At 50.0% G+C, this 25,327-nt stretch overlaps 1 protein-coding gene across 1 annotated transcript; it reads right to left on the minus strand.

The window, feature by feature from the left end:
* Window positions 1–207: 207 nt before the first annotated feature.
* On the minus strand, window positions 208–24,949 carry BTBD2 (BTB domain containing 2; the record flags this gene model as incomplete). The annotated part of the gene is made up of 9 exons (XM_083879844.1): window positions 208–2,362; window positions 2,826–2,972; window positions 3,930–4,017; window positions 5,541–5,733; window positions 9,283–9,480; window positions 10,286–10,391; window positions 14,010–14,166; window positions 17,618–17,737; window positions 24,363–24,949. 9 exons carry the CDS (start codon window positions 24,947–24,949, stop codon window positions 2,201–2,203), a joined length of 1,758 nt encoding a protein of 585 aa, XP_083735970.1. The 3' UTR covers window positions 208–2,200.
* Between the last annotated feature and the right edge of the window lie 378 nt (window positions 24,950–25,327).

Raw genomic sequence — 25,327 nt, forward strand, 5'->3', positions numbered from 1 at the left:
GGGAGGGCAGGAAGGTGGGATTTGGGAAAAGAATTTGTGTAACAAAATAATAATGAGAACAGAACTTCCAGGGAACAGCCAGTAGGACGCTCCCACTGCAGCTGGGCAGGGCCAGCCCCAGCCCTGCTCTTCCCAGAGCCAAGTGCACAGCTCTGCTTCTCTCAAATTCCAATTATTCCACTATTTCCACCTGTACCCACCCCCACCCCCCCCCCCCCCAATGTGCAGAACCCAGATCAGACCCCCTAGGGAAGGTGCAGGTCCCAGCAAGGGCCCCAGCTGCCAGCAGTGACATTCCCACCACCTTTGGGAGAGGGGTGGTGACAGGAGCGGGCACAGTCACGGACAGCCTGACGGACACAGAGCCTGGGCTGTGAATCCATCTCACAACACTGTTTGCATTGCACAGAGTCGGGTTCAGGCACCAGGTCATGGACCCAGGGTTGGGGTTTTATTCTATTTTTTAGTACTGGCCGTATTAGAACCATCCCACCTGGAAGCAAGCTGACAATACACAGCTCACACCATCTCCCTGGAGCACAGAACACACTCTGGCCCTCTCTAACAGCTACTGGTGAGGAGGTGCAGGGCACTCCCAGGCTGCTGCTGCACGGCTGAGCAGGAGACTCCAGCCAGCACAGCCCCAGGATCCCGGCTGGGGCAGTGGCAAGAGGAGCAGCTCCGTGCTCCAGCCAAGGACAGCCAGGTTTTGACTTCAAGCAGTAAAATCCAGTTGCAGCAGCTGCTTAGAGAGTGGCAATGGCTCCGTGTGCTGGAGCAGGAAGTCAGGGAAGGCGCCCTGAGGCAGCACACCCCAGCGAGTCCCACGCAGACTCTGGCACCTCCGGTCTTTCTGCCAGGCTGAGCTAAATTCCAGCTTCCTCTGCAGTGGAGGGGAGGAAGAGTCTTGTGGTCTTCACTCATGGGCAGTGAGGGTGGGGCTGGTCAGGCCGCCCAGGACCGGCCACCCTCTCTGTGACAGCCACAGGGACAAGCAGCTGGCTCTGAACAGGTACAAGCGGTATCTTCCAGGTCACTGAGCTCCACAGCTCAGCAGATGATGTTTGTGATCTCCCTCCTGTGCCTGGCCAACAGGCAGTGTGCAAACACACACCAGCATGGAGAATATTCCACCTTTTCCTGAACCGTTCAGTAAATCCTTGCCCATCTGCTGCATTACAGGTAACAGGCAGGTGCACATCCAGCCTCTCTTCCTGCTTCCATCGGGGCAGCAGGGGCGGGCAGCAATGCACAGGAACAGAGGGAAATGCATGGAAACGTGCATGGAAACTGCAGGAGTGCCCAGGAACAGGTGAGGCAGGTGCCCTTCTGCTTCAACTGACAAACCCTGGCACTTTGCAAAGGACAACGACCAGTAACAACAGAGCTGGGGCTGCTCAAGGCTGAGCTGAGTATCACCCAGCACTTGGGACGTGTCAGGGGTTTGGAAGCAGCACCACGGGATTCAGAATACAGGAGGGACTGCCTGGCCAGGCTGCTGCCCTTTACCACTCTGCAGGGAGGTCACCTCGCTGCCACCAACTGCCCGAGGTGAGGATTGTCACAGATCAGTGAAAAGAGCAGAAAAATGCTACGGTCCCTCCAGAGGAGCTCAGGTTTGAGGTCTCCAAGCCTGTGTAGTGCTGGAACAGCAAAGCCTCAGGGAAAAGGCCACTTTCTGTGACTTTTGAAGGCGGCTCTGTGTGCTGAGGCTGCTGGCAGGGAAGGTGCCAGACACGGGCTGGCCAAGCCCTGCAGTCTGGCCTGGAGTGCTGAGCTGGAGCAGAGCAGGGCCTACCCAGCCTTGACTGAGTCTGTCTGCAGGACCATCTCCTCACGGCAAGTGAAACCACAACCAGAGCCACTCGCTGCCTTGCTTGACCGGTGGAAAAGCATCTACATTCATTACAGTCCGAAAAACGCACGTTGTTAGATAGGGTTAATCAGGAGGTGAAAAACAACAAGCCACAGACAACCTACGAATGGTACTGGGACACCAGCTGGCCTGCACTGGGACACCAGCTCGCCTGGCACCTGAGAGCAGCAGCAGCACTAGCACAAGGCAGAACATGAGCTTTGAAATGATTTCACTGAGACCTTTGGCTAGTGTGGCTCCAATTGGTGTGGTCAAACTCAGCCAGAGATTTCGTTTGGGAGGTGACGGGGAAGAGTCGAGTCCAGGGCGGGCTGGGCAGTGGCACTATGTGTAGAAGATGATCTCTGGGATTTGTCCATCCTCCACGGAGGTGCCGTTGTTGTTCCCAGCCGCGTAACAGAACGTAAAGCAGGTTTTGGCTCCCGTTGTTGGTGATTCATGGATCACTTTGCGCAGTCCTTTGGTTCCATAGTGGGAATCTGGACCCTGCAGGGGTCACGGAAGACAAGAACAGGTCAGGACCCTGCTGCTGCCCAGCATTGGGTGGGGATCTCAGTTCCTCACTTTTCCTCCTGGATTTGCACCTCAGGTATTCTGAGCTCAATCTCATCTCTCTTTAAATGCTAATTTAACCAGCTCTCAACAGCTAAATATGAACTTTTTGAGGCCACTGCAACAGGCTCTGGATTACATACTTGCAGAACTGACAGCTCAGCTGTACACACCAAAAAAATCACCCCATCCCCTCCTCAGTGAAACACCTGTTCAGTGCTGTGAGACAAGTAAAAAAACAGCTCTGAATGCTGAGCTCATGGCAGCAGCAGGTCACTCAGAGACTTTGGAGATTGTACCACTGGCCTCAAAGGACACAGAGCAAGGCCCAGGTTGCACTGAAGACCCACAGCAGGTGCCCCCACCTGCCTGCACTTCACCCCACCCCTTGCGGTACCTTTAGAGTAGCACAGGCTGTGTAGTTGACATTGGGTAAAATCTCAACAGGCTCCTTGAACATGACCCGGAAGGTGTTGGACGACCCGTCACAGCTGAAGCCGGTGTCGTTCTGCCCCAGGACCGTGTTGCTGTCCGTGTGGATGATCTGCAACACAGGGTCAGCCTTTCATCTGCAGGGCTGGACACTGCCAGCCCTGCCTGCGTGAGTGTCCCTGAGCTGGGCTGAGCCCCAGGCACTCCCAGACTGACCAGCCCTGTGATGACTGCACTGTCCATTACTCGTGGCCCTCATCAATGCCATGATCACAGAACCACACAATCCACATTTGGATTGGAAGGGACCTTAAGGATCATCCATCTCCAACCCCCCTGCCAGTGGCAAGGACGCCACCCCACTATCACAGGTTGCTCCAAGCCACATCCTGGACTTACACTTTCAGGGATGAGGCAGCCACAGCTGCTCTGGGCCCCTCTGAGCTCACCACAGAGCTGTGGGCTCAGGTCCCAGGCAGCCCAGGACAGTCCCTCCTCACCCCCAGGCTGGCAGAGCACTGCAAGCCCACACTGTGCTTAGACCCTTCTCCCCCAAGAGCTCAGGGCAGCAGGATGAGCCCTGACAATCAGGGAAGAAATGCTGACAGTCTGTGCTCATCACACCTGCCCTGTGTGCTGGAGTAACTCTCCTGGAGACAGCCCTTCTCCAGTGACCCACACTGGGGTGGCACATGCACCCAGAACAGGCACACAGCACCCACGGGATCCACCTGGTCTTTGGACAAGATCATGATGGACTTGAGACAACTGAGCCTCCCCCAGCCTGCTCAGGGTGAGAAATCAATTACAGCTGCTTCCCAAACTGCCTCCCAACTGCCCCAAAGCTGGGAGCAGACCTGGGGAGATGCTGTACTGACGTGTGCAATAAAATCAAGAGCAATAATCCTTCTGATCCCCAGTGCCCCATCTGGCCCTTGCTACATCTGCCAGCCCCTCTGCCCAGGGACACACACAGTCCCTCTGAACTCAGATTTTGTTACAGATTCACTAAAATGCGTTTGTCAGCCCCTAAAACAGCCAGGATTTTTAAGGCAGCAGAGAGAATTACCTGTATATTTACTTGGTAATCCGTTGGCCCGTGTATGGATCCGTATAATCCAAACCCAACTACAAATATCCTTTTGTTTACTGAGAACCTGCAGGAAAAGAGCAGGAAAGTCAGTCCTAACTTGCCACTCCTGTATTGCTGATACGTAGCTGATATCAGCACCAATATCTCCACTTGTGCTGATTTTACACTTATGATTTAATCAAACCTACACAGATTTAAGCACAGCCCTTAGAGAGAGGTGAAACCCTGCCCAGAACCATCAGCTGCACACTCACACCTCTGATTGGCCCAGTGCACTCGTGTAAAACACAAAGCTGCACAATGCCATCACCAAATTTCAGGGTCCAGGCTCAGGAAGTGTTTCCAAGTTGTGGCAAAACATCAGCATCCCCAAAGGTCCACCGAGCCCAGGCAGGGCAGCCTGGGAGTGGAACAATGCCCACCTCACTGTGCTCTGTCCAGCAAACAGCATTGGATATTTCACTGCTGAGCCCTGGGGAATTGTTCATGTGCTGCTGGGTATTTGCTGCATTCCAAATTTACCAAGAGCAAACATAAGGATTCAGTCACTCCTGAGTGCAGGAATCCCTGCTGCCCAAGGAAGAAGGGGAAGGGTATTTACCCCAATACAGCTCCATCTTCTCAAGCAGCAGAAGCCTCAGTGCCTTCTAAGCTGCCAGCAGTGTTTCTTCATCTGTCCACCAACTCTTTTAGCCCTGTTGTGTTCCCAGAATAAACTGGTCTGCAGCCAGCATGGAATGTTCAGTGTTGGAACTGACCCTGATGCTGCAGAGGCTGAACCTGAAGTCAAACCCAAGCTCCAAAAAGTCTATGAGCATTACAGGTGGGAACAGGAGGTGTTTGGAGCTGGCAGCAGTTCCCACTGCCAAGGGTAAATGGACCACAGGATCTCACCAACAGCTCCAGTGCAACAGAACCATCTTAAAAATTGTGAAGAGCTTCACTGCTGTGAGTCACCTTCTACCCAAGATAAACACAAATCAGGAAAGAACCAAGGCTTCCTGATTCCCTCCTGTCCTGTTCTCATTCCCTGGCCACACAAGCCTTGTAAAGCACCATTTTCCAGCCACACTTGCCAGTCTCTGTCACTGTAACTGGGCTCTGCTGGTTCTCTAGAAGCTCAGGTCTGAACAAACAGGGTGTAGCAGAACTTTATCTCAACCTCTCTTCCCAACAGGAGAGATGTTAAGGGGCTTCAACAAGTCACACTGACACCTAGAGCAGGGAACCAACCTGATGGAGCACTGGTTACCTGTCCCCCCATGAAGCATGGCAGGGGAACAACTGGTGACAACTTATTTATGTGCCCCTAAGCTGCAGGAAGCCTTTGAGGGGTTATTTCCCTCCCTTTCCAGGGGCCTGTGCTGGGAGCCACATTTTCTGGAAACCTTTACCAACGGAGATGCAAAGTGGCAGCAACATGCAGGTCAGTGCACCAGGGGATGGTTCTGCCCAGCAAAACAACTCCCCTTTGGGTTTTACAAGGTGGGAACTTGGGGCATAGCACAGAACCTTGTGTGTTTAGAGCTAGAGCAGTGGAAAGCTCAGAACACGAGCCCAGGGGTGGGAATGGGCGCGAGAGCTGACCTGATCCTGTCACTCGTCCCACTGTACCCCCAGCGGCTCTCCACCTGCTGGAAGCGGCTGATGCTGCACTCCTTGCCCCGCAGGCAGCACCGGGGCCGGTCGATGAACTCCACCCGCGGCTTCGGGTTCACTGTGAAGTGCAGGAACAGGCTCACCACCTCCCGGTCCGTCAGGATCCCCGACTGGGCAGGCCCTGCAGAGGGGAGGGAAGGGGCAATGCCATCAGCCTTAGGGAATCACAGAGTCCTGGAATATCCTGTGTCAGGAGGAACCCACAGGGATCATCAGTGTAGCCCTTGGCCCTGCACAGACACCCCAACAATCCCACCCTGAGCATCCCTGAGAGCGTTGTCCAAAGGCTCCTGCAGCTCTGGCAGCCTTGGGGCTGGGACCATTCCCTGGGGAGCCTGGGCAGTGCCCCAGCAGCCTCGGGGGGAAGAACCTTTCCCTGAGCTCCATCCCAAGCCCTGACACAGCTCCAGCCCTTCCTGGGCTCCTGTCCCTGTCCCAGAGCAGAGCTCAGCCCCTGCCCCTCCGCCTCCCCTCGGGAGGAGCTGCAGCCCCCGAGGAGCCTCCCCTCAGTCTCCTCTGCTCCAGCTGAATGAGCCAAGTGCCCTCAGCCTCTCCTCAGAGCCTTCCCCAGCTCCGTGTCCCTCCTTTGGACACTCTGCAACAGCTTTAGGTCCCTCTGATCTTGTGGGCCCAAGAACTGCATAAGCTGAAGGAATCCCTCTGGGATTTTCACAGGGAAACAAGCCTGACTTGCAGCTGGGAGGAGGCTAAATCCCCATCAGAGGTGGGATCCCAGCATTATATCAAGATATTACATCCCAGACAAAGGTGCTGCCCTTTATGCACAGGGCAGTCGTGGGCTGCAGAGCCTTCATGGAACATGGAACTATGATTACCTGCCAAGCTCTGTGGAGCCCAAATGCACTGGGCTACCAAAAAAACCCAAAAGAATGCAGCTGATCCTTGCCCCACTCCTGGAAATGGTAACATTGGTAAGAGAAAGATGTCCAAACATCCACACCGGTGATTCAGACACGATGGAGGACCATGAGGAGCAGGGACAGGGACTGTCACACAGTTACCATCAACTCAAAAAGTTGAAGAGTATTTTTACTCAAGACAAAGGTGGTTCAGCTCATTCCTTCAGGCATTTAATCCACATTTTGCATTTTAACACCTTTATTGTAGAACCTTGGGAAAAACGTTACTGATTTTACCAAGAGCTGGAGCACGTTCTCATCTTTTTTCTCCAGTAACAAGACATTTTTCCAGAGTGATGACAGAATCACAGAGCAGTTTGCGTTGGAAGGGACCTTAAAGCTCATCCAGTTCCAACCCCTGCCATGAGCAGGAACAGCTTCCACTATCCCAAGGTGCTCCAAGCCCCATCCAGCCTGGCCTTCCAGGGATCCAGGGGCAGCCACAGCTACTCTGGGCAACCAACTCAGTGATGCTAAACTCAGTTTTTTCAAACTTCTTCAAATACTTTCAAAAGTGAAACTGGATAAAAATTGATCTGTCAGCCTAACACTCAAAGGCCTCTCTACAGCTGTTTGCACAAGGCTTTAAACAGAAACAAGACCACTGAGTTTTGGGGAAAGAACAGCAGTTAAATGCTCTTTAACGTGCTGAGCAAATGCCCAGCTACTTGTAGGTCCAAAACTACTTGTAGCTGGTTAAATTCAGCATGATCTTACCCAGACATAAGCTGGTCCAATGATGCAATGGGGAGAGAGACTCAAGAATTCAAGGAAGTTGACTGCTCAAAGGCAAATGAGCATTTGGATACTTTGTTCAGCAAAAACGTCAGCCCCATTGATCGTGTCTGAACTTATCCCCTGTTGCTGCAACTCACTTCTGCAATGTTTCAAATTACCTGCTCTAAGGGCAGGGAGGGACACATTTGCCAGTTAAAACATTTTCATGCAAACCCCCACGTTTGATACTAGATTATACAATAAACTGGTGAAACCACTACTGTAAAATTCCAACTTTTTTTGGCTTTTGAGAGAGAGGGGTGTGGAGGGGAAAAGTCTCTCTCTCCTGTCTCTGCTGTGATCACCACAGAAATCACAGTCATTCAGAAACTCAAAAAAGGACAAAGCTGAAGGAATTCTAAGTTAATTCCTTGTTTAAGGAACAGTTGATCATTGCAGTCCCCCAGGTTTGGGGGTTTTGATCATCTTTTAGGTTAAAGTGCATGGAGAAAACTTAAGAATTTCTCTTAAAGCACAAAGGTCCAAGTGGGACAAGAAGTTTGTGACAGACAACATGTGGAAGGGCACTGGTACTCCCAGCTCAAAGCCTTCAACCCAAACATGCCAAAATTAACACTTTCCTTCCAGTGAGAGAATGATACAAGGTCACAAGAAAGGGCTGAAAGAAATGGGATCTGCAGAAAAATGCAAAGATCTCTGCTTCACGAGCAAACTCCTTCTGAAGAAATCCACATCACTAAGGCCATCACAGCTGTGACAGGCCAGGCAGGGAGTGGGGATCAAGTCTGAAGCACAGATTTTCTCCTTACTAACAGCCCTCCTCACGTGGGAACGGGGACATGAAGGACTGACCAGCTGACGCCAGCACTGCCCTGAGAAGTGACTGCAAAGGAAGGGGGTCAGTGCCCCTGTTTGCTTCTGTGTACACAGCACTGCAGCCTGAAACAAGCTGCAGTCTGGAAAATGGCTCCACTGTGTCTTTTTAGCATGAAAACTATTTAAGCCCATTGCCAGCTTCCAATCCCCAGGGAATCACCAGAGGATGAAGCGAAAGACAACAAGCCATGAAAACAAAACAAGGCAATCTATAGTCCAAGCTGTGAAATGAGTTAGACATCTCTGTGGATCAAGATCTTAATGTAAACTTGAAAAATGCTTTGAGACACAGACTAAACAACACCAAGCCTGCAACTCAAAGAACATTTTCAAAGTTTCTCAGATATGGGACTTTGCTCTGAATAGCATTGGCAAGACAGGGCCAACACCACCACAGGCAGAGGATGGGGAGAAACATCCCCATTTCTCTTTGGGAACAGACTATGATCAACACCAATTATTTGCAACTCCATTAGGTTTGTGTAGTTTAAAAGCTCAGGACAGCTGGAAAGGGAAGCAGGTGAACCCCAGTTTGGATCTTTGCTCTCAGCTGAATGGGACTGTAACCATCCAACCATGCTGTGAGAGCAAGCACAGCTGTGATCCCCCTGCTCCTCCCAGGGGAGCACCACAGGCTTCAGAATGAGTGAATGGGCATGGATGAAAATGGCATTTAGACAACAGATTTTAATCATAGAATCACAGAAGAGTGTTGGAAGTGACCTTAAAGCTCATCCAGTTCCACCCCTTGCCATAGGCAGGGACACCTTCCACTATCCCAGAGCACTCCAAGCCCTGTCCAGCCTGGAGCCACAGCTGCTCTGGGCAACCTGTGCCAGGGCCTCACACCTTTATACTACAGAATTTCCTTCTAAAAATCCAATCTAACCCTGCCCTCCTTCAGGAGGCCATTCCCCCTTGTGCTGTCACTTACGAAATGTCCCTTTCCAGCCTTCTTGTAGACCCCTCTTAGGGGGAGAATGGGGGAGAATGAGGGAAAATGGGGAGGAACATGGGCGGAGTCTCATATTTAAATCACTACAGCATATGCAGAGAAAACCCTCCCTCACTCTTGACTCTCTGTAGCTGAGGAAAAGCAAAGACCAGGATTGCCAGAAACACCTTTGTTGAGTTACCTGCTGCAAACTCCTCAATAGTCATCAGTGGGAATCGGATAAGGGAGAGAGCTTTGCCCAGAACCTTCCGCTTGTTCTCTGGAATCACCTGGAGCTGCTGCCGCTGACACTCGGCCTCCGACCAGCGCACCACGGCATTGAACAGGCGAACCTCCCGGATCCCCAGGGTGTCCCTCTCCAGCACTGCCACCAGGGTGTCTGCAGGGCAGGACAACAGGCACAGCTTCAGGCTCTAACCCCAAATCAGCCCCTTTCACCTCACCAGGAGTACCCCGTGCACAGCCAAGGTAAAAGAGGAAGCGGCTGAACCAACAGCATCTCCCAAAAGTGCCGCCTGCAGCTGCTGAGGAAGATTTATCTGCATATTCCATCAGCAAGGAGCTCACCAGAGCAGCAAACAGAGCCCATTTAATTGACATGTTAATGCAAGTGCAGGAGGATGAATTGCAACTTGCTTGACGTCAAACGTCAAATTTGGATGAAACAAGCGGCACAAAAGCCAGAAGGTGACCCGTGCCTTACCTCCACAGCCCATCTCATTAGAAGAAGGTTAAAGCCTGAATTTTGATGTTCATTAACTGTGCCCAGCAAGTTTGGAAACTGCAGACGGTAATTAAAATAGCCAGTCCTTGCTTCCAAAAACACACCACCTTTTTAACTCCAAAACCTGACAAAGACTTGGGGAACAAAGCCAACTCTACAAAAAAGGCAAGTTTACACCCACCCAAAACCTGCCAACATCAACACAGGAAGCGGGCTTTGTGTCATGCCCAGAAAACTCAAGTTGCACCAAAGTAAGCAGATTCCAGGGTATTTCTGCAGGCAAGGCAGCAAACTCTTTGGCAAATTCCCTGTCTCCAGCTGCTTTGTGCCAGAGACTATTCAACTGATTGCTCCAGAACAGCCAAGCCACAAGTGCCAAGCATTATTAACCAGTAACAACTTTGGAGACAAGCTAGTTATGAAAGCATGGAGAGAGAGGGAGGGATGGAAAAGAGCTTACCCAGGTCAATGTCTGTAAACCCCTCTGCATTGATGGCATCTGAGGTGTTCTTGTCTATGTTCTCCAGGCACAGGCTGGCCAGCTGGGGCTCATCAAACAGCCGGGCCTAGACAGGAAAGAGCATCATTAACAGAAAAGGTATTTTAAAGTTTACACTAGGAACCCCCCTTCCCCTGCCACAGCCCATCTTCATTAGCAATACCATGCCTGACTGCACCAGGAATCCACTGGGCCTTTCACAAGCAGTTAAGCATGACAAGGCAAACACTAGAAAATTCTGTGTTTGGCAGCAGCCCTGGTTCAGCTGTGCATGTCTTCAGGCACGTCTTTGTTTCAACACGGCCTGGGTGCAGGCGCTGATCGTGCTTTCCAGCACCACACTGACCCTGTCAGCTGAGCACAGGCAGTTTTTACATCGTTTTTCTATTTACAAGAAAGCTTTGCCCAGTGACTCCAGGCCTGCCTGCTCTACGAATAATGCAGAGGCAGCTTATTCTGTAAGAGCAGCCACACTGATCTTGCGTATTAGCAAGAAAAAGCTGTAGCAGCAGTGCCTGTGTGTCCTGGGGAGCCCTACAGGGTACACAGCCTGCTTAGTGCATTTCCATGTTTTGCACAGAAACAGCTACTCTAATCCAGTTACCTTAAAGAATTCGTCCCAAAATAGGTTACTATTCCAAGCAAAGCCTTTACACAGCCTGGAAAGCTGCTCAGAATTTCTCTGGTGAAGTCTTGTAACAATTTTGCTGCCACTTCAGATCACCCTGGACTGCCATGTGTTATCAGCCCTGTGCCCAGCACAAGCAGAAATGGATGGAACACACAAAAAAAACCACTAAACTCTTACTTCAGTGCTTTGGTTTTGTTGTTTAGGAAGGAACTGCCTTGACATCACACCTAACAAGAATACACCGGACTTGAACTCACTGCCACAGGTAAGGTTTAAGACTCATGTTTTGGGCTGGGAATTCCATCACTCAGGAGACGTCTTCGAGCATCTTCTGCTTCACCCCTGCTTGTAGCATGCAGAGCTCAGCAAGGCCAACCTTTGTGCTGAGACCTCAAGTGCAGGAAGCTGAAACAAATTCTCAGGGCCCAGGGAAACTTCAGCAGTTGTCACCTGCTCCAGGGACTGGAGGGCTGCCAGTGCCTTTATACTCTTGGCATCAAGAGCTGTGACTGACTCAGACTTTACTACTGTAGTGGCTCTTTGGACACGTGAGGACTTTGATTACTCTTACAGAGCTCTTCCCCACAGCAGCTCCAGGCAAGCTTTATTTTCTTGCTGATCAAAGTGACACTTGGACGTACATCCAAGTGTAAGATCACAGTTCACTATGAGGCACAATCAGTTAGAAAAGCTGTTTGCCTCTGATATTTCTGCCATTGATCAGCAGTTGCTTGAGACAGACAGTGACACAGCTGCTGGACCAGCAGACTGGGCAGACACACACACAAGGAGGTTTGCAGCTCTACCTGGGGTTTCAGGTACATGACCTTAAGACTATTGGGCCTTGTACAAGATTTATCTCAGGTCTGTAATTTACTGAAGAGGTTGTTGGTTTGATGCAGAGAAAGCATAAACAAGCAGGTTTTCACAATGGACCAGAAACAAGAGGGTTGTGAGAAGAGATCCCTTCAGTGAGGTGCAGCCAGTCATTGAGATCAGGCACATTTCTCAAACAAGACCTGCCTCAAACATCTCAGACTTGATACAGAGCAACAGTGAACCTAAAACTAGATAGAATCACCACTAATAATTAATCAGAATGACAGGCCACAAAAAACAAAAGAAATCAGGAAAGCCTTTCCCCATCTGGCATTTCACCTGCCTCAGTGCCACGGATAAGTGCGCCAGGCCGTATTTTGCTTTTGATATCTGAAACACAAAGATACCTTCCTCCTTTGCCAAAGAAGGACCTTTGTGACCTGTAAGGAAGTCACCATAAACCTAAATATTACCTTGCCAAAGCTACAAACTGAAGCGCAGAGACACAGGGAACCACAAAAAATCTCTGCATAAGGAATACCTCTGAAAGTCAACACCTCTAACCCATCATGAGACAGTGGCTTTCTTAACATGCCTCCCCAAAACTTCAGCCTGTAGGAATGATCTGTTCCCAGTTCCTGGCTAACAACTTCTGATCTTTCAGATTGCAGTTGCTGAACCCAAAGAACAGGAGAGCTGCAGCCAAGGAGCTACAATTGTCCCACCATGCATCAGAGATGGGAGCAGAGATTTGGCTGCCACTTCCCAAACAAGAGCCTTCAAGTCCCGAATCTGCCTCTGGGAAGTGCAGCGTGGATCCCCCCATGCCTCAGGGGCTGCCTCATCTATTCAAGGCATGTGGAAAAGGGCCACGTTAAAGAGGATGTGTAAGAAGGCCATGGAGTGTTGAAGCAGTAGCTGAACCCAAGAAGTAACAAGTGTCTACAACTGCCGTGTGACATGGAACTACTTTGAGAACTGACCCAAATATTTAAACTTAATAAATAATCCCAGCCTAATCCTGAGCAACGAGCTCAGCAGTGACTGCTTCAGGCCAGCCCCGCCTCAGTATCTGCACAACTGCTGGTGTAGCCACTGCCACCCACATGGTACCTACAGCCAGAGCCTGAGAGACACCTGCACTCCTGATGAGGGGAAAAAATCCAGCAGACAGGAATGCTGGGCAAGACAGGCAACCTCTCAGAGCCAGGCCACCTCAGTGTGCTGGTTTGCAACTCAGTGCAGCTCCTCTGCAAGGTCTATTTAACATCAGACACCACAGCAACTTTCCTAAGCTGGTTGATGAGAAATATCCCTCCAGAGCCACTCCAGTCTGCCCCTTCCCTAAAGGAAAGAAGCTCACACACAACGCCTGCGTGTTTCTTATTCCGACAGCTCCCAGAACAGGGTGTCCCTGGCAGTGCCAGACACCACCACACAGGTGACAGCACTGTGGATGTCACCAATATGGCATCAGCTGTGCAAGAGAGAGTGGCAGGGACCAGAGAGAGAGGATAGGGCTGGGAAATGGGAACAACCGTGATGCTCATTTAATCAACCTGGATGCAAAATCTGATCTTTTCCAAACTAAGCAGAAGTTGTAAACATTGTCTCCTACTTTGCTGCTTCAAGAGTCAAATGGAAGGTGGAAGAGCCCAACCCTCAGAGACCGGATCAGACCCAGGGCCAAGGAACAGTTGCTCTGACACTCTGGGTCTGTGAGCCTTCAGTGCAGGAGGCTGGGCTGAACAGGCTGAGGAAGAGAGCATCTTGTTCCTCTCCCAGGAAAATAAACCAAAGCACTCACAAAAAGCTTTTCTTTCACCCCCACTACAGGGAATTTATGGCACAGAAGTCCTTCAAGGAATGGCTGAGCAGCCAGATAACAGCACTGAGAGAAAGCTCAGCACTACCAGTCCTGATTCTGTAACACATGGAAATCCTCTCATTCCACTTTTCTTCTTGCAGATGAAATCTTTCCACCCTGTTAACTCCATCTCCAACTCACACTCTGGAAGGAACCACCTGCCACAGTGAAAGATCTGAAACAGCAGCAACGTTTGCTGTATTTTATTGCTCTTTGTAAGAACCTGCTCAGCAGTGCTGGACTCCTGTGAAGAAGAATTCAAAACGACCAAGAACTGCTCCACTTTGGATGATCAACTCGGTAACACTCAGAAAACTCCCATTTTCTGACTGCTGGACCTTTCTGAAGGCAGATGATTACAAACTCACCTGAGTTAACAGCATGAACGCATTGTCTGCTCGGAGGTTTTTTTTAAGAAACTCCACACAATGAGCTTCAAGGGCTGGAACTGCATATTTCTTAGCTGTGTAAAGTGTTGTCATAACAGTCTCTGGTCCAATCTGAACTTCGTCTGAGTAAAGAAATCTGAAAGCATGCAAACAAACATTGCTGTGGTGAATTAAGATAACAGGGTAAAACCCCTGCAATTCATAGAAAACATGTTTGTGCCTCTGCCTGTCATCCTGGTCCATTTCCTCTGCTGGAGAGATAGAAGGGTTTTCACATCCTTCCCACTGACTCTGGTTTACCAAGATTATTTTTTTTTTTTAAACAGACATTTTACAGTATAACTTTTAACAGCTGGGATTTCCACCGAAGCAGCTCAAACTGCCTTGCACCCCACCACCAGTGAGTTCTTATCCTGCCACTTACACCAGGCTAAAACAGTCTCTGGTGAAGTGCACCCCTTAAAATTCAGATTTTTGGCTATTCAATTAGAATAAACAAGGACAAAGATTCAACTTTGCTTGCCTCCCTCACAAGAGAAACTCCATTTTACACTACTAATTCAGAAGTCCTGAGAAGCACTCAGACATATCCATCCACTGCACATGAGGTGCTGCTTTACACACACTCCCCTTTCTCATCTCTTCACTTTATAGATTGAACTGTTTCATTTCACAACACAGATGTTTAAGTACAGCTCACAATGTAATAACTTCAGCATAAAGCAAGAGTTAATTGCAGTGAAAAACAAGGACTGCCATGCTGCAGCAAAGCACCAGCCTGCACTGTTAGGCCAAAACAAGGAAGCACATTCCTGACCCAAAAAACAAAGGAAACCTGACCGAACCCCCTCATACCTGAATTCACTGACCAGAGAAAGTGACGCACTGGTGTTAGTCCTTATCACAGAATCCCAGAATGGTTTGGCTTGGAAGGGACTATAAAGACTCTCTTATTCCCACCCCCTGCCATGGGCAGGGACACCTTTCATAGGTTACTTCAAACCTGCCCAGCCTGGCTTTGGACACTGCCAGGGATCCAGGGGCAGCCGCAGCTGTGCCAGGGCCTCCCCACCCTCACAGCCAACAATTCCTTCCCAATATCCCATCCAGCCCTGCCCTCTGGCAGTGGGAAGCCATTCCCTGTGTCCTGTCCCTCCATCCCTTGTCCCAAGTCCCTCTCCAGCTCTCTTGGAACCCCTTTAGGCCCTGGAAGAGGCTCTAGGCTTTCCCCAGAGTCTTCTCTTCTCCAGGTGAACAGCCCATGCAGAGTTGTTTGTTTGTTTTTTCCTGTATGTCCCTTAACCATTGCAGCATTTGCCAGTCAGGATCTCAAAGGCACAAAACACAGAGATTGAGTTAACTGTGCTTGGCATTCCTATTCTACAGGATATTTTGGAAAATCCAGCAATTTCTTGCTCTGTATTTCTCTGAAGGGGACACAGCAGCAGATTGTGTGGCTACAGCTCCTGGAAGCTTCACACAGCAGAAGGGCTCTTCCAGGGGGATGCCAGGCAGCATTTCCCATCTGCAGCAGAGGAACTCGTACTTCTCTAGCTAGAGGAGAGCAGGATGCCATTCAGGGAAGCATCAACAGTGTTATCCACAGGCAGGGAAGCACTCTCACTGCTGAAAGCAGGCTTTTGTGCTGCTCCAGGGCATTTGTCAATAGCAGCCTCATGCCACAGGTTCATCAATGTATTTTGCACACATCCCTTCTCAGCCCCATTTGCACTGAGCAATCCTTTCTATTCCAAGATTAAAAGAACACAGTGGCTCTAAAAACAATTATTTGTTTACTTCAGTGACTGTGTCAGTATTTCTGTTTACCACAGTCCAGTGTGCGCTTAGACAACAAGAGAGGCTCAAACTGTGAAAAAGCCCAGTATCAATTTAAAAGAACATTTAGACTGTAACCCCAGACAATCAGACATGTTCCCATCTTTGGGTTAACATGAAAATAATAATAATAATGAAAAAGAATCTCTTATACAATTCCAGCAGACCTATTAAAGGTCACTAGCCCACAAATACCATCACAATCCAGCATCCAGATGGGACCTTCAGCAGAACATTCAGGATGGGCACTTTGTCCCTGGATAAGCTTCTGATCCTACAGCATTAGATCATGGCTTGGACCAAGTCCAAAAACATATGTAAGGATCAGCTGCCATTCTAGATCAGTGTTTGGAGGGATTGGTTTTACTCCAGGAACTCATACCACATACTTGGTCAGCCTTCTCCTGGAAGCAGCACCCAAACTTCCTCTGGCACATTTAAGCTCTTGAGCATTTTAAAAGCAACCTAAAAGTTCTAGATTTAAGCACTGGACCATGGACACAGCAGCATAACTGCAAGCTCAGAGGCACTGAGGTAATCCACCAATGACTTCTTCCACAAAAAAAAAAAAAAAAAAAAAAAAAAAAAAAAAAAAATTTCTGTTGAAATCCACCTAAAGTAAAGTCACAACTTGTCTTTTCAGATGACGAATCTCTTCTGAAATCCCTCTGTTTAAAGTGCTGGAATCTCAGCACTGGCAGGGAAACAACAGGATTTTTGCCCCTAATTCACTGGATATTTGGGCCTCACTAAGATTTAAAGATAGCTACAAGCTCTGCACTCCAGAGAGATCCACATGGCTGACAGGCATGCACCAATTAGAGGGATTTCCCACATGCTGGTGTCTGCTTTAAAGTGAGCCAAAGGGGAAGGGGCTCAGGAATCTCAATTATTTCTGGCCTTTCATTCTTGCCCAGATCAATTTTAAAATATTCTAAGATAACACGGGCAAAACCAAAGCACTTTCTGAAGGTAAAGAAAAAAGTGTGCCAGAGCTATATATAGTGACTGCTCCCAGTAGGAAGGGAGTGGGGAACATGTCAAGAGCACAGGACTGGAAACCCCTGGAAGTAGGTTACAGAAATCCTATAGAAACAGGACAATGACTACACTCAGGATTGCTGCTGGATGTTCTACAGCACCAGCCAAGCTTAAAGGAATTGGTGAATAGGACGTTACAGCCCCTTCCTCCTCCTCCTCCAGCACACAGACTTGCAATGCACACTGCAAATGTAAATTCAAACCCAGCTCTGCAAATGAGGAATAAAACCCACACAAAGGGTGATACCCTCCATTCACAAGGAATGGCTGACATTTATTACACACCCCTACTTACCTGTTACAACTTGCTCATGACCTAAACAAGCTCCAAGTATTTGTAACTTACAGAGCTTTCAAAAGATCACTTTTCCCCTCTTCTCACAAAGAGCATTTGGAAACCAAACCAATTAACAAAAAAGAAGCTATAAGACAATGGCCCATATTTTATATTTTATATAAATATATATATATACATATATATATATATATATATATATATAAATTTATGCAGTAGCTACAGTAGACTTTCACCCAAGAAAACAGGGATTTAACACCAGCATTTAAATACTGTTGAACAGATCAAAGAGGCATTTCATTTTGGAAACTAACAATCTCCGCTCTACAAATACTTCTCTGCTTTCATTAAAAACATTTGTTTTCTACACTAAATCTGTGCATCCCAGTTATCCTGTGCTTTAGAAGCAGCTTACTTGAGCAGGGCTAGGAAGGCAGCAGGCTCCACATCAGGCAGCTCAATCTCTGTGGAGGTTGTGGCCATCCCACCATTAAACATCGCATCGAAGACAGCGCTGCCCACGGCCAGCACAAACCTAACGTGGAAAAAACAAACATGCAAATAAAATCTTATGTTAAAACATATTTATATTCAAAAAAAATCCCAGGCTGGTTGCTAATCCCCAAGCCACCCTCAGGGAAAGCAAATTGCTTGTGGAGTTAAAGCAAAAGTGTTTTGCAAGAGCAGGGAGGGTCAGGCTTTCTGCTCCTTAACTGCAAAGCACCAAAGCTGCAAAGATCTTCCTTCTGAGCCCTGTCCTGGCATACAGCACAGTAATGGTTCCCCAAAGGCCAGATTTTGGGAATTATGGAATAGAATAGACATGGCTGCTTTGTAAAGTCTCAGTAGGAGCCTATGTATCATCCCAAGGTTGAGAAGCAAAGAAACAGCAAAGTTAGGAAGTTCAAGTTCTTCCAGTAAACAGAGCCTAAGTCTTACTGCTATTCCCTACAGTCACCTACTGGAAACACTTACAGAAAACCTGTCACTGCACACTACCCATCCTCTTCCACAGGCCCAGGCACATGTCTTTGGTGATGCAGAGCAAGCTCCCAAAACACAAAACTGCACCAGCAGCAGCACCAGGAGCTGCAGATCCCAAGCCCTGGCACAGGAGTTGCCCTCCCCAGGCACAATGCTGGGTCCTTCCACGGATAACCTGCTCTGGGCTCAGCCCAGAGGGAAGAACAAACCTCCCCCAGAGCAAAGCAGCACAGTGAGGTGTACACAAAGACTTCAGCACTGCTGGGAACTCACGTGGTAATTACTGGCACAGAGAAGGATGTTATCAGCTCTAAAAAGACTGGAAGCAGAACTTGCACAAAATGGGTTTGACACCAAAAATTATGTCCCATCACTCCCATGTAAGCAAGATGATTTTCCCTTGACAGACAACATCTCCTGTTTTAGAAGGAGGCCCAGGCCTGGGCTGCTGAGAGGCATGTGTGTATTTAAGCTGCTGTACCTGCTTCAGGACTTAGAAAGCCATTTTGAGAACTTTCTTGTTCAAAAATGCAGAGATGAGCTTTTGCCATGAAGGATTCCTGTGTCTGCCACCATGCAGCTCCCTGAAGTTAAAATGAAGGTCACAGCTCAGCAGAGTGGGGAAGCAGAGCAGCCCAGGCTGCAGAACATGACTACAACCACTTCTCTACCAACTAAGAAAAGAAAAAAGCTGGAATATTCCAGGCTCTTGCTGCAGTGGTTTGATGCATGCTTCCAGAGCAGCAGCAAGAACTGAAGGCAGAAGTCCACACAAGACAGCAGGCATGGGGCAGAAACCTCCAGCCCAAGGAAAGTCCAGCACTAAGGGAGAATTTCAGTCAGATTTAATCGGAAATGACCTTTTAAAAGTAGGAAATTTCCATTTAAACAATGTTTTCATTTTCTCGCTTTTCACTCCCCTCCCATCCAAAGGAGGCTTCCCAGGGATACAATGGAGTGAAGCTCCATGGATGCGCCAGGCTCATTTGCTGTGACGGAGTTTGGCTGACGAGGCGGCTTATTGTTCCTGATGGGCTCAGGGAACTTGGGACAAACCACAGTGGTTACAAAAAAGTACACACATGCATATTTCTGTCAAACCATTCTCAAGAAAAACATCAAGAACAAATAAAAACCTTCCTCACAATACCAGAATTGCCAGATGAAACAAAAATCCTTGTTCCTCCAAAAGCAGCGATGGTGGCAAAACAATCGCTGGCTTTGTCGGATACTAAAAATTAACATATATTAATTGCACTCTCAAATTTTCATTCTCACAGCCAGCACAGTATAGGTCCTCAATGAGCAAGAGCTTTCAGAAGCTATTTGAAAAGGGCATTCATTTTAAAAAGCTCAAATGTTTGCTTCCATTTCAGTCAGGGACAAATCAGTCAGATTTTGTAAACTGCTGAGCCCTAATAGGATCCCGGGAGTTGCCAGAGAAACACAGGACTCCACATTTGAAGTTCTCTTAAAACATTAAGAGAACATAATTAACGTAAGAAAATCCCTCTCTCTCTCTGGTGTTTTCTTACTCTTTCTAAAAGGAATATTCAGATCTGCTCTAAAGACACTCCAGGAAAAGCAGGGATGGATGCACACCATTCCTCCTACATGATCCACTAACTTCCCCCAACCATGCAGGCCTGCAGGAGGAAGAGATGGGGTTTGTCTCAGATGGGAAAATCCAACAGAGGGTTATTCTTAAACACTTCTGTGGCCAAAACAAAGTGGACTACTGAAAGGAGGCAGAGAAATAAGCAGAAACAAAACTAAAGTATTAAGAAAGCAACACCTGATTTCTCCTCATTCCCTTTGTACCAGGAAGAGCCAAAGTAAACTGTCAGCAATAAGTCACAGGAACTCCCCTGAGGTTAATTTGATTTGTCTTCAAAAGGATCCAAAGCTGACTCTACAGGCTGTTGAAGGCCTGCAAGAAAATGACTTTCCTTCTGCTATTTTGCTTCCTATCACAACTTTCACTGCTTCATGTTCACCTTGGCACCTCCACTTGTCACCTGGTTTCATCTGCACACCCACCAGTGCTGCTCCCTTTCCAGGCACTACAGAAACACCAATAAAAAGAAACCCCTCAAAACCCACAGCTACCCCACTGCTGCTGCACAGCTCCCTCCTCCATCCGCACCACTGCGGAGAAACCTTAAAATATCTGCTCCAGAAGAGCTGGCACAGGAACAGAGCAACACGTGATGTGCTGGAGCTCAGTGACACTGGAGGTGATGAGAAGCTGCTGCTGCTGCTGATGGTGTGCTGGCTGCAGAGGATGCAGATCCCAGGTGAAAGGAGCAGGAGGCAGGAGCAGCCCTGCACAGGAGCAGGAGCCATGGGACACCTCAGCACACGACACAGCAGGAACTGTGAGTGAATACATGCCCAAGAAAAGACAGGATGGGCTCAGAAGAGACTCCTGGAAACAACAGCCAGAATCTCACTCAGGCTGTCCCCAAGCTGTAGATCTCCCAGGCTGGAGCACACACAGGGTTGCATTCCCACATACTTGCCCTGCTCACTCTTGGGCCCTGTTTTCTGGCCAATTAACAAGTTTAATTATTACACCCATGCAGCTCCTGGCTGATGAGGTTTAGATATTTCTAATTCCATTGATATTGCACTCAATGAAGCGGATCTGGAAAAAGACAAAAAACCCTTCCCTCTTACTGATGGGTCTAATCAATGTGTTGACCTTGGCCATGCTGGCGCCATGAAGCTTTGAGGCAGCTGCTCAGCCTGGCCTTGACAGAGAAAAAAATTAAGGCCATCCCATCTTCTTCACGGCTTATTCAGCAGCAAAAGAGAACAAGCTGAAGGCTCAGAGACAGGGCCTGCTTCAGGGTAGGCAAGAACCTCCACAGAGTCTGGAGCCTCCTCCAGGTGGGAAACACCTGATCTTCACAGGGCTGTGGATACTTGGACAGGTGACCCTTCAGCCAAACCCATTTACACCTTTCACTACAAACTGGGCTCACACACAAAATGAATGTTTGCTCTTAGTTGCTCTGTGAGGTTTCTTTTGTCTGTCTCTGTGGCTTGATATGAACTGCTGAACCACAGAATTTTGAAATGGTTTGGGTGGGAAGGGACCTTAAAGCCCAACCAGTCCCACCCCCTGCCACAGGCAGGGACCTTCCACTGTCCCAGTTTGCTCCAAGCCCCAGCCTGGCCTTGGACACTGCCAGGGATCCAGGGACAGCCACAACTGCTCTGGGCACCCTGTGCCAGGGCCTCCCCACCCTCACAGGAAAGAATTCCTGATATTTAATCTAAACCTTCCCTCCTTTCAGATTAAAGTCATTAACTGAATTTATCAGGGGCACTCAGAAACACACCTGAACCTACAGCTCTCTCAGAAATATTCTCCTGGCACCAGCATCAGTGTACAACATCACCTGGGCACACACGACTTCATTACCTCAACCTACAAACCCTCCACATCCCCTTGGCTTCATCCAGGAGAAGACTGACCAGGAATCACCTGCACTATCACTTCCAGCTCCCAAAGGATTGCATCTCTTGGATTATTTGTGCTTCCCAGTCTGCTGCCAAAGCCGTTCCCAGCACACCATGAAGTCATATCAAGGATGCCAGGCAGGATGCTGCAGACCACTCCTCAAAGCACCATAAGCAGCTGTCCAAGAACCCTGTTTAGGAGTTGCTCCTCCTGCAACTATGCTTGATACCTGGCCTGTTCTGAAAATTTAACAATTAAACCAGATTGCAGAAATACTTAGCTGGCACAATTGTGCCAGGGGAGGTTTAGATTGGATATTAGGGAAAAATTCTTTACAAAAAAGTTGTAAAGCACTGGAATGGGCCGCCCAGAGTGGTGGTGGAGTTATCATCCGTGGAAGTGTTCAAAAAACCTCTGGATGTGGCACCTGGGGACATGGTTTAGTGGTGAATGTAGTGGTGCTGGGCTGATGATTTGATTTGATATCTTAAAGGTGTTTTCCAACCTTAATAACTCCATGAGTTTATGATTTCAGACATCTGACAAAGCACCAACACCTGCTCTGGTCACTGAAGCACAACAGCACCTCTCCAATTGAACCCATGGCTGCTTTGCAACTCAATTCCAACACAAAGTATCTTCTACTGTTGAGCTGCTGTGAGAGAACTGAGCACAGAAGGGGTCTGGGTGGTTTTATTTTAGGCTCCCTTATTTCTGAAATAACCACAGTACTTCATGAATCACCAGGATATCCCAACATCACACGGACAAGTTTTACTAATATCTCTAAATCCTTAGGTGGGTTGTCACACCATGACACACTCCATTCTATCTTTACCGCCCAGAGCACCAGATGAATTTTAGAGCAATTAAGCAGCATCTCACTTTGGGGACAATTTTATTTTTTTTTTCCAAAACTTCATTTATTTTCCATTTATTTCTGGGCTGAACATCACCTGTCCCCACCCAGCAAGCCTAGTTCTCAGGACAGGAGCAAGCTTACCCAAATACTAATTAAGCTTCAAATTATAAGAGAGCAAAGCTGACACCCTAAACACTCAAACCAGCCTAGAACAAGTGTGGTTTGTTCTAAAAGTGTGAGAAAAAGGGGAAATCTGAAGGGGAAACTTCCAGGAATGTGAGCATTTAGGAGAAAAGCAATGGTTTGAAACTGTTTGGAGGGAGGCTGCCTTTGCCAAGCACCACTTCCAGGTCCACCAAGGAACCTCCCTCACCCAATTAAAGCTGGTTCCATCTCTGAGCTCTTCCTTGGGAGGCCCTTCCCGGGGTAGGGGGAAGAGGGTGGCACACGTGGATTCACTGGAGCTCCCCGAAGGAACAAGCTGAATGTCAATCAGCCACATCAGATCTGCATCATCCAGGTGGAGGCGATTCCCAGCTCCTCTGAGCTGCAAATTCGCAAATGGCAGCTCAGCCTTAAGCATTAACCTCCAAGGGTTATTCAGGCCCAGGTGTCATTCTCAACACAGCTCTTCCAACTCTTTATGGTAGTGGATTAACCCCCAAAACACAGGGCTTAGAAAAAGATTCAATAAAGGTAATTTTAAAATTAAAATGTTGTACCTGAAATTTGGGGTCTCAAATCACTGTTCTTTCAATTCCATCCCCAATGCTCTGATTTTGGTAATCCCTGTCAGCAGGGATCAGGCAGCCTGGGTGACTATTCCTCCTCTCCTCTGCTTCCCACCAAACCAAGGGTTACTTCCAAGCAAGATCCAGAGATTTGGGATTTTCCACACTGTGCCCACCCCATTCATGCCACGCCTCTGTGAAAAACACTCTCACCCAAACCCTGGACCCATTCCGGGCTGGTGATGGAGAGGAAAGGCACAACACTGACCCCAGGGCTGGGAGAGATCTGGGGTGACGCTGACTGACCAGTGGGGGTCCTGTGCTCAGGACATGTCTCTGAGCAGGGGTGAAATGTGGGGTGCAGGTATGTGACCCCCTTTTCTCTCTTCACAGGAGAGGTGCAGCAGCCCAAACCCTGCACCCCTGTACCCCACCTGAAGGCACATCACCACCCGAGGCTGCAGGAGAGCCCACAGCACTCCCCTATCTGAGGGGTGGTTTTGGGGATGAGGGGCAAATACTGATGCAAAGTAAAGAAATCATCCCTGAAGAGGATGAGGGGCCGTCCCTGATGAACTATTCTGCGAATAAGGAGATGTTCCCTGAGGGGCGGTTTTAGGGGATAAGGGAGCAATTCCCTGAGGAGAAAAACGAGGGAGCAAAGGGAGAAACCACTGAGAAGCAGTTTTGGGGGATAAGGGAGTGATTCCCTGAGGAACAACACAGAGGGGTGAGGAGAGCAATCTCTGATGGGAAGTGAGGGGGATAAGGAGGCAATTCCCAGCGCAATTCCCTCAGAGCACAACGTGGAGGGTAAGACAAGCAATCCTCGAAGGGCGGTTTGGGGGATGAGGGGGTGACGATCCCTGACAGGAGGAGGAGCGATGCCTGAAGGGCAGTTTTGTCAAATAAACGGGCGACTCCCTTTATCAGTGTGGGGGGCGTGAAGGGACGCCCCCAGGGCCATCGGGCCGGCCCCCACGACCCTGCCGAGGCCCGGGACCCGCGGCCCCCCCGCAGGGCCCTGGGGCCGGGTCCCCCCACCTCCCAGACCCCACATCCCTCCCGCATTCCCGGCTCCCCGCGTGTGGGCTCCCCGTGCCCCCCGCCCCACCTGTGCGCCGGGATGCGCTGGGAGCCGCGGCCCTTCCCCACCAGGAAGTGCACGTCGCTGAGCACCTCGTTGTTGAAGAGGAACGCGAACCGCTCCTGCACCGTCGGCTTCGTCGCCTGCCAGTTGTACACCGGCTCCCGCTGCAGCGCCCCGCCGGGACCGCCCGCCCCGCCGGTCGCCCCCGCCGCCCCCGCCGCCGCCGGGCCCCCCGCGCCTCCGCTGGCCGCCGGCGGGTTGGCGGCGCCGCTCTGGTTGTAGGTGAGGCCGGGCGGCGAGGCGGGCGCGCCGTTGGTGCAGGCGGCGGCCGCGGCCCCGTTGCCCGGCGGGGGCGGCGGCGGCTGCGGGCAGGAGGAGGAGAGGCCGCCGGGGCCGCCGCTCCCTCCGGCCGCCATCTTGTGCGGCGGGGCCGCGGGGGCGGGCGGCGCGGGGCGGCGCTGCAGCAGCACCAGCACCAGCAGCGGCGGGCGGGACACGGCGGCGGGCGGGACGGGGACGGGGGCGAGGGCGGCGGAGATGTCGGCGGTGGCGTCGATGGCGGTGGCGTCGATGGCGGTGCGGATGCAGAGCGCCGGGCAGCAGCGGCGCATGGGGCGGGCGCCGCCGCCGGCCGGGCACGGGGGGAGCGGCGGAGGCGGCGGCGGGGCGGGGAGAGGGCGTGGGGCGGCGGGCGGGGCCGGCACCGAGTGGGAGGATGGAGGGAGATGTGAGGGGGTGATCCCTGAGGAGGTGACTCCTTAGGGGGCGATCCTTGAGGAGGATGAGGGTCCCTCCCTGAAAGGCGGTTTTGGAGATGAGGGGGCGATCCCTGAGGAGGCTGAGGGACGATTCCTGAGGGGCACTTCTGAGGGTAAGGGGGCATTTCCCTGACGAGCAACGTAGCGGAGCGATCTCTGAAGGGCAGTTTTGGGGCAAGAGAGGATGCGACCCTGAGGAGTCAATGTGGAGGATTGAGAGGGGCAATTTTG

This window comes from Zosterops lateralis (genome assembly GCF_965231275.1).
Source record: "Zosterops lateralis genome assembly, chromosome: 29".
Taxonomy (NCBI): Eukaryota; Metazoa; Chordata; class Aves; order Passeriformes; family Zosteropidae; genus Zosterops; species Zosterops lateralis.